This window comes from Lagenorhynchus albirostris, chromosome 2 (assembly GCF_949774975.1).
Source record: "Lagenorhynchus albirostris chromosome 2, mLagAlb1.1, whole genome shotgun sequence".
Lineage (NCBI taxonomy): Eukaryota > Metazoa > Chordata > Mammalia > Artiodactyla > Delphinidae > Lagenorhynchus > Lagenorhynchus albirostris.
In genome coordinates this window covers 151,167,074-151,183,520 of record NC_083096.1, presented here as the reverse complement: position 1 = coordinate 151,183,520, position 16,447 = coordinate 151,167,074, and the positions used below count along the sequence as shown (strand labels likewise).

At 43.6% G+C, this 16,447-nt stretch overlaps 2 protein-coding genes across 2 annotated transcripts in view; one reads left to right on the top strand and one right to left on the bottom strand.

Annotated features, from left to right (window-relative positions):
* Positions 1-2,517: 2,517 nt before the first annotated feature.
* On the bottom strand, positions 2,518-9,248 carry EBNA1BP2 (EBNA1 binding protein 2). The gene is made up of 9 exons (XM_060142653.1): positions 9,061-9,248; positions 8,894-8,977; positions 8,521-8,690; positions 7,780-7,903; positions 6,618-6,707; positions 4,904-4,979; positions 4,576-4,669; positions 2,842-3,004; positions 2,518-2,695 (listed from the first exon to the last, which is right to left on the bottom strand). The coding sequence occupies exons 1-9, from the start codon at positions 9,124-9,126 to the stop codon at positions 2,645-2,647; spliced, it is 918 nt and encodes a 305-aa protein (XP_059998636.1). The 5' UTR covers positions 9,127-9,248; the 3' UTR covers positions 2,518-2,644.
* Positions 9,249-9,708: 460 nt separating this feature from the next.
* The window catches only part of CFAP57 (cilia and flagella associated protein 57), a 76,982-nt gene continuing 70,243 nt past the window's right edge, over positions 9,709-16,447 (top strand). Inside the window, exon 1 of the mRNA XM_060142649.1 lies at positions 9,709-9,865. Coding sequence (XP_059998632.1) covers positions 9,709-9,865 — 157 coding nt within the window. The remainder of the gene's footprint in view (positions 9,866-16,447) is intronic.

The following is a 16,447-nucleotide window of genomic DNA, read 5'->3' as shown; positions in this document are numbered from 1 at the left end:
GCCATTTTCATACAAGGCTGGACTAGACCAATTATTAGTGACTACATGGGAATCTAGAAGGGGGCCAGTATCTCGTAACTGTTACAAACTTTTTGCTCTAAGGAATCCATGGTCAATGACCAAAGGGTGACCTGTGATATCACAGAAAGAGATTTGGTCTTTTCCTGGTTCCTGACGCAGAGCTCCTAAATCCTTTGTAATTTCCTAAAGGATAGGGGTGGTAGGAGGGTCTTTTGTTCTAATGAGGTGACTCTTAGCAGCCTCTAGAGTCTGGGGAGGGAGGCTGCTCCCCAGGAAGACCAAGCCTTGGTTAGAAACTTGCAACTTTCAGCCCCACCACCCAACCTCTGGGGAGGAGGAGGAGCTCAAGATTGAATTAATCACCAATGGCCCATGATTTCATCAATCACGCCCACATAGTGAAACCTCCAAAGACCCCTAGACTGCAGGGTTTGGAGAGCTTCCGGGTGGGTGAACACATCAAGGTGCTGGGGGGGGGTGGCAGTGTTTTAACTATCAGGATTTGTGGCTTGAGTGTGCCTGGCATTCGGATGCACCTGGTCTTCCTTTAAGGTAGTGTTGATTATTGCTAGATTACTGGATTTTCTTGAGTGGTCATTAGCTTACAACAGTCTCCTGAATGCCTTTAAAATTCCCTGTCTTTAATCCCCTAGTGGGATTTCTAAACGAATTATCCTACTCTATCCCTATCAGATTCACCTCCAACATTTTATCATTTGTACTTTCAATGCCACAAAATATCTCCAAGAGTCCCTTTAATGGGAAGTTTTCTGCCAGTGTCACTTCCTCTGGGACATCATCATCCTTTCCATCATTTTCCTCATTCTGTTAAGTTCACATTCACTATTTCTCTCGCTGCATCTCTATCTAGTCTCTACAACAGCAGCCTTGTCTCCATTCCCTCATCACCTGTCTCTCCTATAACTCCATTTGCATTCTATTCCATTTTACTTCCAACCTTACCACTTTTCATTTCTTTGCTGCACTTTCATCTGTTGGTCAATTCCCTCTTTCAATGACTTACTTTTGTAAAACGCCACGTGGGTTTATCGCTGGAGATGAGACAACACAACTGCACTCCTTGCCACCTGTGCATGAACTAAATAACAGGTGTGCAGTGGCCAATCACCCACATACTTCAAAAGCAGTGGTATTTGGCCACTATTCATTATGTTTCTTTTATGCAGTGGTTTATGAACTGAAGAGCCAGCAGCAAAGTTTCTACTTTCTGCAATTACTTGGTTAACAATACTTTGGTAACTGAAACATGAACAGTCTTGTCGAGGAACACAGCTGCTATAACTGCACCTTGATAGCTGAAGTCCACGTATATTGGAACAAAGCAAAGCAAGAACAGCCTGGACTCGGTAGTGGGAACTGCTAGCTCCTACTTATCTTTCAATGCATGGAATTGCATTTTAAAGCAGTATGAGGGCTAATGCTGAGTTCTATAAAGTATACCTCTGAAATTAAGGAAAGTGATTCCATTTGCTATAAAGAAAAAAAAAAAGGAAAGAAGGTACATTGTTTTCAAAACCTTTAGAAGTACTCAAATCAGTAATTTACTTTTGTCCCTACTAGTGTGAACTCTGGCAATCTGTGTTCACCTTTCTTAAAGCTCTCAATATGTTCCACATATAATTCAAAGTCTCTGAGCTGAGGCTCCTTATTGAAATTACTGTACGTTACCCCATTCACTGCCATTGTACAGACTGTCAAAATAGGTCAGGGTTAAACATGGTGGTCTTCTGAGAACATGACTTGTTTGCTTGGAATTTTGCTCATTGAAATTAGTTTACAAAAACTAAATTCATTCTTTTTGTTCTAGAAACTCAATATCATAGGAAACCAGAGAGATCCTTTTTTAAGTCCCAATGATGCTACAAGGAAACAATGTGAAAATCAGTTGTTTTTTCTGCCTAAGCATATAGAGTTCTCAGATATCTGTAGCCTCCTTAAAGTATGGCTTCTGAACTGGAATAGAGAGAGGAGGGCAGGGAAGCTGTCTTCCTTTCCCACCTTTCAAGATACAGGAAAGCCCAAACATGGCCCGCCCACCACATCCAACCTGTGCACAACTCCCAGCCAGCAGTGGAGAAGCTTCAAACATGTACCACCATGGCTCAGCAGACATCAGGGAGAGCCACCCCACCCAGCAAAATAAGCCTATGCAGGTATACACTCTCATACGGCAGGCAGTGTCCTAAGCATTTTACACATATTAACTCAATGCTGAAAGGAACCCTCTTTGGTAGATACTATTATCATGTCTACATGGAGATGACAAAGCACAGAAGAATTAACTTGCCCAAGGTCAAGCAGCGAGTATGCAGCAGAGCCAGGTGTCAAACCGAGCAGTCTGGCCCCAGAATCCATGCTTTTAACTTCAACAGGGCTCATTTATTATCAATAAATGGCAGTATTATTTAATATGTAAAAAGTAACTTCTAAATCTTTTAGTCCTGAGTTTTTAACCAAGAATATATATTTCTCTGAAAATTTTTCTTTAGTTTATTGAAAGAATTTTTACAAAAGGAAACCAACAGAAGGGATCCAATTGCATTGTGAAATCCCAAGTCTCCATCCCCTTTTCTTGGTCTTTGTATACAAAGATGCTGCTTATTTAGCGTGTTCTGCTCTTCATTTTCTCTCTTGTCCGTTTTCCGGGTCTCTTCTGCAGAAAAGGAAACACCACATGTATTCACACAGCAGTTGGCCTTCTGCCCCAGGGTCAGGATACAGGGAAAGAAAGGGAAGGGGAGGGGCGGGGTGGGAGAGGAAGCTGCTCTGGCCCCTCACCTGCGCCCCCGGCTCACTTACATTTGATCCTTTCTTTCCAGGCCTCTTGAGGCCCTTGCCATGAGCTATCTTGGCCCGGAAGCCGGATACATCATCATAGCTCTCACGAGTGTTCCACTTGGAGCCTTTCTTCCTCCCACCATAACCAAACCTCTGGTTTTTATAGCGTCGCTTGGCACTGGGCCTGGAAAAAAGCGGTCTTACACGTTACCCTCAGCACTGCAAATCCTGATGAATGTAATGACCCAACAATACCCTCAGTTTCCTATCTGTACAGGTACTACTGTACCTAGAAGCTCATCCTTGGCCCTACATTTCTACTCTACAAACTCCCCAGGCAAGCTCATCTCTTTACAGTCTTAACCACCAAAGCAGGAAAACAAAGCAAGAATCAGGAAAAGACCCAGATATATCGTATGGCTTTTACCACTTATCTTCAGAAACCTTTCTACTTACACTAAATCTTGCTAAAGCATCCTCAGTTGTTTCAATTCCTCTCAAGTATATTAAATGCAGTTAACATTCAGGTGTCATACATTTTAAAACTGGTCGTCCCACAGGAATCTCAATTCACCATATCCAAAGTCACACGTCACCTCCCTTCTAGACTGGTTTCAGCTCCTGTATCTATGTCCTAACTTGAGGCTGGTGGTCCTACCATCTACTCAGCCACCCACACTATGAACCTGGAGTGGGCCTTGATTCTTCCTTCTTTCATTTTCTACACCCAGCTCAGTTACTGAGACCTGCTAATTTAACCTCTTGAATATTTCTTCAACCCATTTTCTCTTCTCTACCCCCGTTAACACTTCTATGTCATTATCTTGTTCTCTGGACTTCTGTAACAGTCCCCGCCTCCCTCACTTACACGAGCAACACTGAAATATTTAAAATATGAGCATGACCTGCTCGCTATTTTGAATAAAGCCCATCAGCGGCTCCCCACTGACTGCTGGATACAGCCCCAGCTCCTCACAAGGCCAACACACACTGCCCTGTACTCGGCCCAGGTCCCCCCAGCTACACCGCGCCACTCCTTGCCCACACTGTGTCCCTATGATACCAAATGCTGGCTGCTCTCATCTCTGTGCTTCTGCTCATTAGTGTTCTTCTTTCTTCCCAAAACCCCATGTCTCTCCCGTTCTCCTGGTTAATTCCTTCCTACTCATGCCTCAGACTAAGCTCAGGTGGACCCTCCTCCAGGAAGCCATCACCTGACCCTGACCCCTGGACCATGTCACATATTTCTAAAATGTGCTTCCAGACTACTATATCTAATGCCTCTATCACAGCATGTACTACATTATACAGAAATGACCATTTCCCCCAGGACGGGTGTCCAGAAATGCATAAAGGTAAACGAAAAGAACCAATAATAATATCCAACATTATCCCTTTCAATCTTCCTAATATTAAGAGGCACTTACAATTTTCTCATTTTCATAGATAAGGAAATTAACATTTAGAAAGGTGAAGTAACCTGCTCAAAGCCACCCTCCTAATGAGTGGCAGAGTCCAGATGGGAACCTTAGGTCTGTACACTTAACCATCACACATGCGGAATCAACTTCTACTGAGTGTTCACTCAAAATGTGCCAAATCCTGAAATCGCCTCATTTTAAACTTCAAAGACTGATGTGGCTGAACGGGCCCATCACCCGGCCTGTAGCTGTGGCCACACTCTCTGCACTGAGGTCACACCGTGAACTGTGGCCCTGCATGCACCACCACCAAAACAGAAGCCGGCACCCATACCCCTTCTTCATCTGCTGGCCTTTGGCTCCTTCTTTCGTGCTCCGTGCGACAGGCTTCTGATCTCCCTCGAGGAAGTCCAGTTTATCAGAGAAGCCTGGGAGTGAAGAAGTACTTTGATCAGCGCCATCACATTTTAAGAAAAGATTAAGCTTCGAAAGAAGGATGTTACTTATGGAATTGGTATTAAGAGGCCCATCTTGCTCCCCACACCATTCCCAAACCTTAGGTCCAATAGTTCCAAATCAATCAAGCCTCTAGAGCACTATGAGTTTGTTAGAATTAGCAGGGACCCCTGCTCCTCTGCAGCCTTAGGAGAGAATATACTCACCTTTCTGATATTTCTTAATGGCACTCATCATGTGTGCTTTCTCCCGCTGCCGCTTCTGAAGAACTTCTGTTTGCACCTGGACGTGGACACAGGACTGTTAAACCCACTCCAAGCCGGCACTACAAGTGTCTACATTCTCTCAGTAACCACGCTGTGACATTACCACCACCGCTGAACACTGACTGTGTGCCACAACTACACCAAAGCTCTAAGTCTATTCTCTATTTCTCGTCTCAACCACCCAGTGAAGTAGAAATTCTTATGACCCCGAAACTGAAGCACAGAGAGGTTACACAACTTGACTGAGTCACACACGAGAAAGTGCGGAGCTGAGCTTCACACCCAGGCAGTCTGCACCCTTACCCCATGACACAACCTGCCTACAAAACTGCACAAATCATGTTTATGTCTACATCCAATTCTCCCACTAATTATATTTGGGCAGATTAAATATCTAACCTACTGTTGCTAGGCATGAAAGTACCAACAGAGAAAACAATCTCCCTGAAAAACAAAGAAAAAAGGTTTAAGGACAAAAAGAGATGATTAAACTCTAAGGCAGCACTCCTCCATCTCAACACCATGACAGCTGCGGCAGGATCACTGTGTGTGGGGGGCACGGCCTGCCCTGGGCACCGCAGGGTGTTCAGCAGCCTCCCTGCCCTCTAGCTGCCAACAGGACGCTCCCCACCAGGACGCGACGACCAAAACTGTCTCCAGCATTGCCAAATGTTCTCTGGTAAGCAGATCTGTCCCCCACTGAGAAACACAGCCCTGAGGTTTCCTCACATTAGAAACAAGGGGCTAACGGACCCGACTAAGTTATTCTTTCCTTTGATAATTTAAGTTATGTTAAACCAATTGCCCAAGTCTTTGAGTTGATCTCAACCACCAACCACATCCATCCAATAGATCCACAGCTGCCCTTGTGCAGAGCCCAGGATGCTAATCTGCTCATACCCTACTGAGGATCCATCAGGGAAATAACTGCAACTCTGGACGGCAGCTCAGCACCCAGATCACAAGTGCTTACGTCCAAAACGTTAACAAGGTCTTAACACCCATGCTGATCCTCTTCACAGTCATTTCTTCCCACAACCCTAAGTTTAGTTCCTGTCATCTTCCTTCTTAGGTAACCATGAAATAAATAAGGAAATCAAGGAAAGTTTCATGGTATATGCCTTCTGGCTTTACGTCGGAACTCAGTCACAGTTCAAACATACTGGTGCCATTTTTTCTGATTGGATAACAATCAATAATATGATTGATTCCTTCAAGGACTTTATAATCATCTAGGCCAGTGATTCTCAAACCAGGATGTGTATTGGAGACATCTCAGAAGCTTTAGGGGCAAGGGATGAAAACATACAGATTCCCAGAGTTCCCGAAGCCTAGAAATCTGTTTTGAAGTTTCCCCAGTTGACTGTGCTGTGAGGTCAGGTTGGGAAACCATTGATCTGGACCCAGTTCTCTGATGTACAGGTGTGCAAACTGCAGCCCAGAGAGGCGCATGACTTGCCAGTAGTGACCACACTACCTCTGGCTACACACAGGTGTCCAGGAGGGATTGTGCTCACGGACACTAGCACCCATGCCACTGTGAAACAGTAAACACACGATGGAACACACACGCGGCACGGAACCAACGCAGACCAAGCAATCTACTGACAAACACACTCGGCCCCATCCCAACCCCGCTCCTTTTCCTTCCCACCTTCTTTCCGTATTTCCTAAGTGCTCGCAGCTGCTTAGCCTTTTCCGACCTCTCCATGGCGACCTGTTTAGCCTGCAGCTTCTGTCGAATCTAAAACACAAAATATTATCAGCTTATGTTATTTGAAATTGGGATGACTGCTGCTTAGGATGCACTGCAGCAGGGAGCAGTTACTTCCAGCTCTGCAAACCATGGGGCTCAAAGGGACCTTGTGAATCATCTACTCCAAGCCCTGCGTTCTACACACAAGGACAATAAGTCCCAAAGGCTGACCACTTTGTCCAAGACACCAAAAGTCTCAGCCTTGCAACCAGAATATCAAAGCGACCTCCCTCCTCCCAGTGTGCTGTTTGATCCATTACGCAAAATGGCATGGTACCAGGAGAGAAGACTAACTTCTCTCCGTCCCTACTGTCGGCAGAATGTGCAGCTTCGGCCCCCTTCTCCAATACACCACATACACAATAAAAGCTCAAACAGATATCAGGTACCTAGCAGCATGCATTAAACATACACATTTCAGTTAAAGGATGAGCAGTTGTCAGTTTGAATGTGCAGAGATGGGTCTGGGCTCGTCTCTAGATTAGCTTCCCTGAGTACACTGAGAAAAGAAAATCCAGCTTGAGACCCAAGGGAATTATTTAGGTATATCTTGGATTACATGTTGGTAATTCTCTGCCTCCCAAAGTTGAATGAGGGCAAATTCTACCTAACTCTAAATTATATCAAATCTAAGCCATATATTAATCCTTCATTTTACAGAAGAGGAAAACTGAGGCCCAGAGAAAGGTAACTGTCTACCAGTTATAGTGCTGCCCCCAGGCATTGGCAGGAAAGAACTATTGTCTTTTCCATGCATCATGCCATGACCAAGCCAGTTAGGAAATGCATAAAGGCCATCTTTACTTCAGGGACCACACTTCTTACAGTACTTTCCTCCCCTTAACTGTTTAAATTAGGAAAATGTCACCCTTATATTTATCCAACTGGTGGTGATTGGCACGAATCTGATGTAGATAACTGAGATAATAATTGCCCACCGACAACCCATTCCCTATCAGTGGGCTTATGCCTATGTGTAAATGTTAAAGGAGATAAGCCAGCTGAATACACTTAAGTACAACGCCTCAGCTATCCAGAGAAAACCATTTCTGTTTCTCACCTTCTGCATCTGCTGATCAGACTTGGCCATCTCTGCAAAATAATCCGTGGGCCGCTTGGTAGGGACTTTGAGCTGATGGAGGCGGGGCAATACTGCAAGCACTGCTGCCTGGGCCTGACTGTAGCTGAGGATGTAGGACAAAAGTGTAAAATAAGCTAAGGGAGAGAGGCCTTACATCCTTTTCACTGCTCTCATGAGGCAGCCAAGGTCAGGACTCTCAACATCTGACCTCCACCAGCAAGAACACACACACAAACAAAAACAGTAATAAAACCTCATTAACTAATGGGAGAAATTGAGATGTACACTCTTTTTAAAAGGAGTGGGGAGTATTGCTAAAAATAAATTAGTAGTTTAAGAGAATGACCACTTTAGAAGTCCCATTAACTTACAAACAAATGCCAATTACACATTCTTATGTGGTCACTAAGAAAAGCCCATATAAGGACCTTCCATAAGCAAATTTTTGTTCTAATAATTAACTGCACACACACACACACACACACACACACACACACGAACTTTAAAAATGGGTATTTGAAAATAAACTGGACTTTAAATTGTGATTGCTGGACAAAGGGGCTCTTCTCTCAACCAGGGAGAATCTCCTAGCTCTTCAGTCCAAAGAAGACTTCCTCCCTACACCCCGGCCTACAACACCTCTGAGGAGTACGGGCCCACGGCTTCCCCCTCTCCAGCACAAGAACCCACAACCTCTGCCACATTTGAAAACACACATACAAGCTCATCTCACGCTGAAAGTCATCTTCTGGATCAACAGCTTTCTGATCCTTGTTCTGAGATGTTGCCTGCGGTCCACGGATTGCCGGTACCGGACCCAGGGTCACATCAAGCCTTTCAACCCATTCCAGATCCCGCTTGAATTCAGCCAAACACTGCTTCAGGCCATTCTAGGAAATTCAGACACTAAGCTCGCAAGACAGTAACAGGCCAGTGGAAGAAGAGCTAACCCCCAAGACCCCGACAGGTAGTTGACCCTCTTGGCAATACGCAGGTTGTCTCTTTCCTGGGACTAGAACGCAGCCTCCCGAGCACAACGGTGCCTCGCGCGCATCCCAAGTCCAGCAACCTCCAACCGGGCGCCCGAGCTCACCACGTCGTTCACGGCCTTCTTCGGCCCCTCTAGCACCACGTTGAGGCCTGGCTTCAGAAGCCCTCGGGAAAACGCCTCCTGCAACTACAGGGCACGATCGGCGGTCAGTACCGGGGAGTGAGGACCCCTCTCCTGCGCGCAGCCCCACGAGCTCGAATGACACCTACCTCTCTGTCTGTGACAAGGGGGTCATCAGAATCCGAGTCCGAACCTGAGAGCGGGGGAGTGTCCATCTCGCAGCACGCACGTCCACACCTGCCTGAGGAAGCGAAGGAGCCCGAGGCCCCCGCGCCTGGAAAAGGGCTCCCCTCGTCGCCGCCGCCGCCCGCTTTCAGCCCCCTGCCCTCCCGCCCGCTGCTCCACGTGGACTCGAACAACACCAGCTCCCGACAGCCCCGAGAGGCAGCTGAACTTTCTGATCGGAGTTCCGCTTCCGGCTGCTGACACACTTCCGGTTTCCCGTTGCTATAGGAACCGCTCCGGCGTCTGTGAGTGCCGCGTTGCTTGGGATTTGTAGGCGTAGTACCCTGTATACACGCGTGCTCTGGTGATCCAGAGAGCAGAAGCGACAGGTGGGAAGGGTCCCTCGGGGTCGTCCGGAGGAGCAGGAAGCCACGAAGGCCAAAGGAAAGAGGAGACGCGGGAGCGGGGTCGGGCGCGCGGGAGAAGGTTGCTGGGGGGAGGGGCGGAGGAGGAGTCCGGGGGAGGATCTAGGGGCGTGTCTCGGGGGCGGGGACGGTAATGTGGGCGGGGTGACGCGCTTCTTCACGCTCAACAGCTGCGCTGCATCTTTAGCGAAACTCCTTACTGGGACCATGTCCACTGTGGTAGCTCAGTCGCTGCATGTTTTTGGTCTTCGATCCCACGTGTCCAACAATGTGTTCTTCTTCGATGAACAGATCATTATATTTCCTTCAGGAAATCACTGTGTGAAGTACAATGTGGATCAGAAGTGGCAAAAATTCATTCCAGGTAAAACCCTTTCCAATCTGACACATAACCGTGTATGCCAAATATAACTCCATAATACCGACACGACGATTGAAAGGAAACTTTTTTGGCCAACTTGAATATATATATAGTTCTATAAATGTAGAAGAAATACATGTCTACTTGCCTTATTTAATGTATAGATTAATGAATCACACATACATAGTTAAAATCACATGTAAAATCATGTTAATTTAAAAGTACTTCTTTTCACTGTGATTTAATGAAAAAAATTCTTTTAAAGAGTTTCATGCATCTTCAATATCATTGTCTTTGTCGTCACCAGGGCCACTTTTTGAGTTTTCTAACAGTTTTCCAGAGTACACCACTTTCATGACAGCACCTTTTGAACCCATGTATGGTGAAGACACTGGAGATTTCAGCCCAAGTCACACATAACTGTCTGTATACTGTAACATTTGGTTTCGTTCTCATTGGTGCTGCTAATAATATACATGATTTCCACAGCTTAACCACCTACTCTCTTTTTCCACTCTTTTTTGCACTCAACATATTTTATTGTGACTTGCATACAAAAGACTGTGCACTACATATATGTAATATTTAAAGAACTATAATAAAATGAAGATCTGTGAACCCACCAACAGGAGAGTAAATAGAACATTACCAGTTCCAGTGTTTCTCCCTGACTTCATTCTTCTCACACATGCAGACTCTCACTCCATCCTGGACTTTGTAATTATTCCCTTATTTCTCTACGTAATTTTACCACATCTCTATCTGTGTGGCCTTATGTAAGGTATCCTTTTTGTTTGTGCTCTTCACCAACTTTATATAAATGTAACCATAGTGTATGTATTCTGTGACTTGCTTCTTTTTTTCAACGACATACTTTTGACATTCATGCATCTTGATACATACTGAGTTCATTTTATTACTCATAGGACTCTAATTCTCAAGTATATTTATCCATTCTAGTGTTGATGGACATTTGGGAATGAACTTTTTTTGCTATTTCAAATGATGCCACTATAAACATTCTTGCACATGTGTACTCATCCACTTGTGCAGAGATTCTCCAGGGCACACACCAGGACTAAAATTACTGGTTAATGTGGCAGTACCAATTCACACTGCCATTCCTCCACAACCTCACCCCCCTTTGCTATCTTTCTAGTTTCTACTTCCTAATTTTTGCTCATCTGATGCTTGAGAAAGGGTATCTTATTGTGGTTTTAATGTGCATTTATCTAGTACAAATGAGGACGAATAACTTTTCACAGTTAAGGGGCTACTCATTCTGTGAAATGTCTTAAGTCTTTTATCCATATTCTGTGTTTTTTGGGGGTAATTTTCTTACTGATTTATGGGCACACTTTATAGTTTATGCTAATCCTTTGTCATATATATATATATATATATATATATATATATATATATATAACAAATAATTTCTCCCAGTTTGAGGCTTGTGTTTTCTTCCTCCTTATGGTATGATGGGCAGAAATTCTTAGTTTTAATGAAGTCAAATGTGCCAACCTTTTCTTTTTGTGTCTTGTTAAGGAATCATCCCTTACCCCAAGCTTATTCTCCTGTATTATCTCTTTGGTGCTCTACACATTTGCCTCTCACCTTTTAGGCTCTGGGTTAGGAGGGTGCTGAGTGTGTTAGGGGAATAGCAAGGAGGCCAGTGTGGCTGGAGTGGAGTAAATGGAGGAGGAGTGAGAGGTGAGGCAGAGTAATGGGAGCAACGTCACATGGGCTTTGAGGTCAAGGGCTCCTACTCTGAGTGATGTGAGAAGCCAGCGGGAGTTGGGGGGTGGGGGCGGGGGGGAGGGGGGATTCTGAGCAGAGTGACATGATCTGACTTATGTTTCAACAGGTTCCTTCTGGCTACTGTACAGAGAATAGATTTAAGGAGGGGCAAGGGAGGAAGCAGGAGACCAGCTGAGAGACTATTGCTATTAATATAATCCAGCTGAGAGAACATGGTGGCTCGCAGCAGGTGGCAGGCAATAGGGTGGTGAAAAGAGATCAAAGCCTGCCTGTATTTTGAAGGTGAAGATGACAGGTTTCCTCATAGACCTGTTGTAGGTGGAAGAGAAAAGGAAAAAGCAAGGGTTTTGGCCTGAGCAACCAGAAGGATAGAGTTGCTGCTAACTGAAGCAGGAAAGACTTCAGAATGAGCAGGCTTTGTGGAGCGTATCAGGAGGTTAGTTTTTGACATGGGAAGACTGAGATGCCTGCTAAATATGCAGATGGGATCCTAAGCAAGAACTTTGATGTCAGGTTTGGGTTCAAGAGAGAGAGAGGTCCAGGCGGGTTATAGAAATTTGAGGGTCATCAGCATGGAGGTGAAATATTAGGTCCTTAGAATGGATTGGATCCCCCAGGGAGTGAATATGTTTATGAAAGAGAAGGTGAAAGATTGGGCTCTGGGGCCCTCCTACATATAGTACCAGGGAAATGAGGAACAACCTGCAAAAGAGTCTTTGGAGGAGTAGCCAGAAAGATAAGAGGAAATCCATGCAAGAGGTGAACGTATTTCAAGGAGGAATCAGTCACTGACTGGGTTAAAACAATGAGGAAGCATTTACAGACTCTGCAGTCAGCGTATATTGGTGGCAGGCGCTGGTGATTGAAAGAATGAATAAGCAAGAAAGCCAGACCAGGAGCTCTCAGTATTGTAGTGGGGACAGGTATGTATGCAAATAAGCGTGACTATGTAAATGAGCAGCACACCTGCTAGGCCAGGTACAGCCCTGGTACAAAAGCGCAGAGGAGGGAGTGAACTGTTGCCCTTTCCGTCCTCCAGGCAATCTCATCTATGTGCACACTTTAAACTCCACACTGTGACTTTTTAAAAAAATTTTTTCTAAAGGCCAAAAGTAAATATTTCTTTTATTGTTTTATACAGTGTTTGTTTGTATACCAACTTTTTGTTAACTGTTCCTTCTTGTTTCTCCACATTCCTTTCTTTTTTTCTTTTTTTAAATTTTTACTGGGGTATAATTGATTTACAATGTTGTGTTAGTTTCAGGTGTACAGCAAAGTGAATCTGTTATACAAATACATATATCCACTCTTGTTTAGATTCTTTTCCCATATAGGCCAATACAGAGTACTGAGTGGAGTTCCCTGTGCTATACAGTAGGTCCTTATTAGTTATCTATTTTATATATAGTGGTGTGTATATATCAATCCCAGTCTTCCAAATGATCCCTCCCTCTGCCTTACCCCTCAGTAACCATAAGTTTATTTTCTATATCTGTAACTCTATTTCAGTTTTATAGATAAGTTCATTTGTAGCCTTTTTTTAGATTCCACATATAAGCGATATCATGGTATTTATCTTTCTCTATCTGACTTATTTCATTCAGTATGAGAATCTATAGGTCCATCCATGTTGCAGCAAATGGCATTATTTTGTTCTTTTTTATGGATGAGTAATATTCCATTGTATATATGCACCACATCTTCTTTATCCATTCCTCTATCTATGGACATTTAGGTTACTTCCATGTCTTGGCTATTGTGATAGTGCTATAGTGAACATTGAGGTGCATATATCTTTTCCAGTTATGGTTGTCTCCAGTTATATGCCCAGGGTGGGATTGCTGGATCATATGGTAATTCTATTTTCAGTTTTTTAAGGAACCTCCATACTATTCTCCATACTGGCTGTAACAGTTTGCATTCCCACCAACAGTGTAGGAGGGTTCCTTCTCTCCACACCCTCTCCAGCGTTTATTGTTTGCAGATTATTTTTTAACATCTTTATTGGGGTATAATTGCTTTACAATGATGTGTTAGTTTCTGCTGTATAACAAAGTGAATCAGCTATATGTATACATACATCCCCATATCTCCTGCCTCTTGCGTTTCCCACCCACCCTCCCTATCCCACCCCTCTAGGTGGTCACAAAGCACCGAGCTGATCTCCCTGTGCTATGCGGCTGCTTCCCACTAGCTATCTATTTTACATTTGGTAGTGTATATATGTTCATGCCACTCTCTCACTTCGTCCCAGCTTACCCTTCCACCTCCCTGTGTCCTCAAGTCCATTATCTACATCTGCGTCTTTATTCTTGTCCTGCCCGTCTTCAGTTCTTCAGAGCCATTTTTTCTTTTTCTAGATTCCATATATATGTGTTAGCATACGGTATTTGTTTTACTCTTTCTGACTTACTTCACTCTGTATGACAGACTCTAGGTCCATCCACCTCACTACCAATAACTCAATTTCGTTTCTTTTTATGGCTGAGTAATATTCCATTGTATATATGTACCACATCTTCTTTATCCATTCATCTGTCGATGGACACTTAGGTTGCTTCCATGTCCTGGCTACTGTAAATAAAGCTGCAATGAACATTGTGGTACTTGACTCTTTTAGAATATGGTTTTCTCAAGGTATATGCCGAGCAGGGGGATTGCTGGATCATATGGTAGTTCTATTTTTAGTTTTCTAAGGAACCTCCATACTGTTCTCCATAGTGGCTGTATCAATTTACATTTCCACCAACAGTGCAAGAGGGTTCCTTTTTCTCTACACCCTCTCCAGCATTTATTGTTTGCAGATTTTTTGATGATGGCCATTCTGACTGGTGTGAGGTGATACCTCACTGTAGTTTTGATTTGCATTTCTCTAATAATTAGTGATGTTGAGCAGCTTTTCATGTGCCTCTTGGCCATCTGTATGTCTTTGAAGAAATGTCTATTTAGATCTTCCACCCATTTTTTGATTGGGTTGTTTGTTTTTTTGATGTTGAGCTGCTGTTTATATATTTTGGAGATTAATCCCTTGTTGGCTGTTTCATTTGCAAATATTTTCTCCCATTCTGAGGGTTTTCTTTTCTTTTTGTTTATGGTTTCCTTTGCTGTGCAAAAGCTTTTAAGTTTAATTAGGTCCCATTTGTTTATTTTTGTTTTTATTTTCATTACTCTAGGAGGTGGATTGAAAAAGATTTTGTTGCAATTTATGTCAGAAGTGTTCTCCCTATGTTTTCCTCTAAAAGTTTTTTAGTATCCAGCCTTACATTTAAGTCTTTAATCCATTTTGAGTTTATATTTGTGTATAGTGTTAGGGTGTGTTCTAATTTCATTCCTTTACATGTAACTCTCCAGTTTTCCCAGCACCAATTATTGAAGAGCCTGTCTTTTCTCCATTGTATATTCTTGCCTCCTTTGCCATAGATTAGGTGACCATAAGTGCATGGGTTTATCTCTGGACTTTCTATCCTGTTCCATTGATCTATATTTCTGTTTTTGTGCCAGTACCATACTGTTTTGATGACTGTAGCTTTGTAATATAGTCTGAAGTCAGGGAGCCTGATTCCTCCAGCTCCGTTTTTCTTCCTCAAGATTGCTTTGACTATTTGTGATCTTTTGTGTTTCCATACAAATTGTAAAAATTTTCGGTTCTAATTCTGTGAAAAATGCCATTGGTAATTTGATAGGGATTGCATTGAATCTGTAGATTCCTTTGGGTAGTATAGTCATTTTCACAATATTGATTCTTCCAATCCAAGAACATAATATGTCTCTCCATCTGTTTGTGTCATCTTTTATTTCTTTCATCAATATGTTATAGCCCCGTGACTTTTATCTCAAATCTATATTTCAGTCCAAACATCTCCCCCAGCTTTCATCATATCCAGCTGCCTGCTAGACCTCTTTACCTGAAAGTTCTGCAGTATGTACCTCACACACAATATATCCAGAATGGAATTTATCATTTCCTTTTTCTCCCTCTTTCCTTAAGAGACTACTTTGCCAACTATCCAAACACATGATAAGGATATGATTACAAAAATAAGCTAGTCCTAGTATAAATATCCCAGAACCCAGTAATACACACATAAATGAACACAATGGATAAATGAATTTAATACTGCATAAAGGTGGCATTAGTAATTAGTGCTGGGATAACCAGTTAGGTATTGATGGTTGGGAAAGGGGAATCATCATGAACCTGAGATGGATTAAAGACTTCAGTGCAAATAAATAAATAAATAAGAAATCATAAAAAACTGAAAGCAAATAAGCATGATTAAATCAGAAATATTCGCATGGGCTATTTTCAGTGAAAAACAGTGGACGTGACCTTCACCATGGCCCCTAGCTCCCTTAGCCTGTGTTCCATCCCAGTTGTCACCACCACTCCCATCACCAAACCAGAAACCTAAATGTCATTCATTGCTCCTCTCTCTCCATCAGCCCCTCACCCACCTTCACTGAGTCCTCCTGGTTTTACCCTTTAGCATTTCTCTAACCTCCTGTTCCCATCGCCCCTACTGCCTTCCTGTTGCTTATTGCTGCCATGTGTCCCGGTTTTTGAAATAACCTGCTGAAGTTTCCTTCCCTCCAGGATTGTCTTCCATACAGTTGTCAGAGGGATCTTTCTACAACACACATCAGACCTTCCTAAAATTTCCCAGGGCCTTCCCATTGGTCTCCCTGGTAAAGTCCAAACTCTCATGCAAGGCTCTCAGTGACCCAAACCCGGGGTTCTTCTCAGAGGTGCAGGTATTCCCTGCAGCCCTTCCAGAGAAGCCCGCGGGCTGGTCCAACTTGCTGCGGCTTGTGTGACGCAGCAGCATG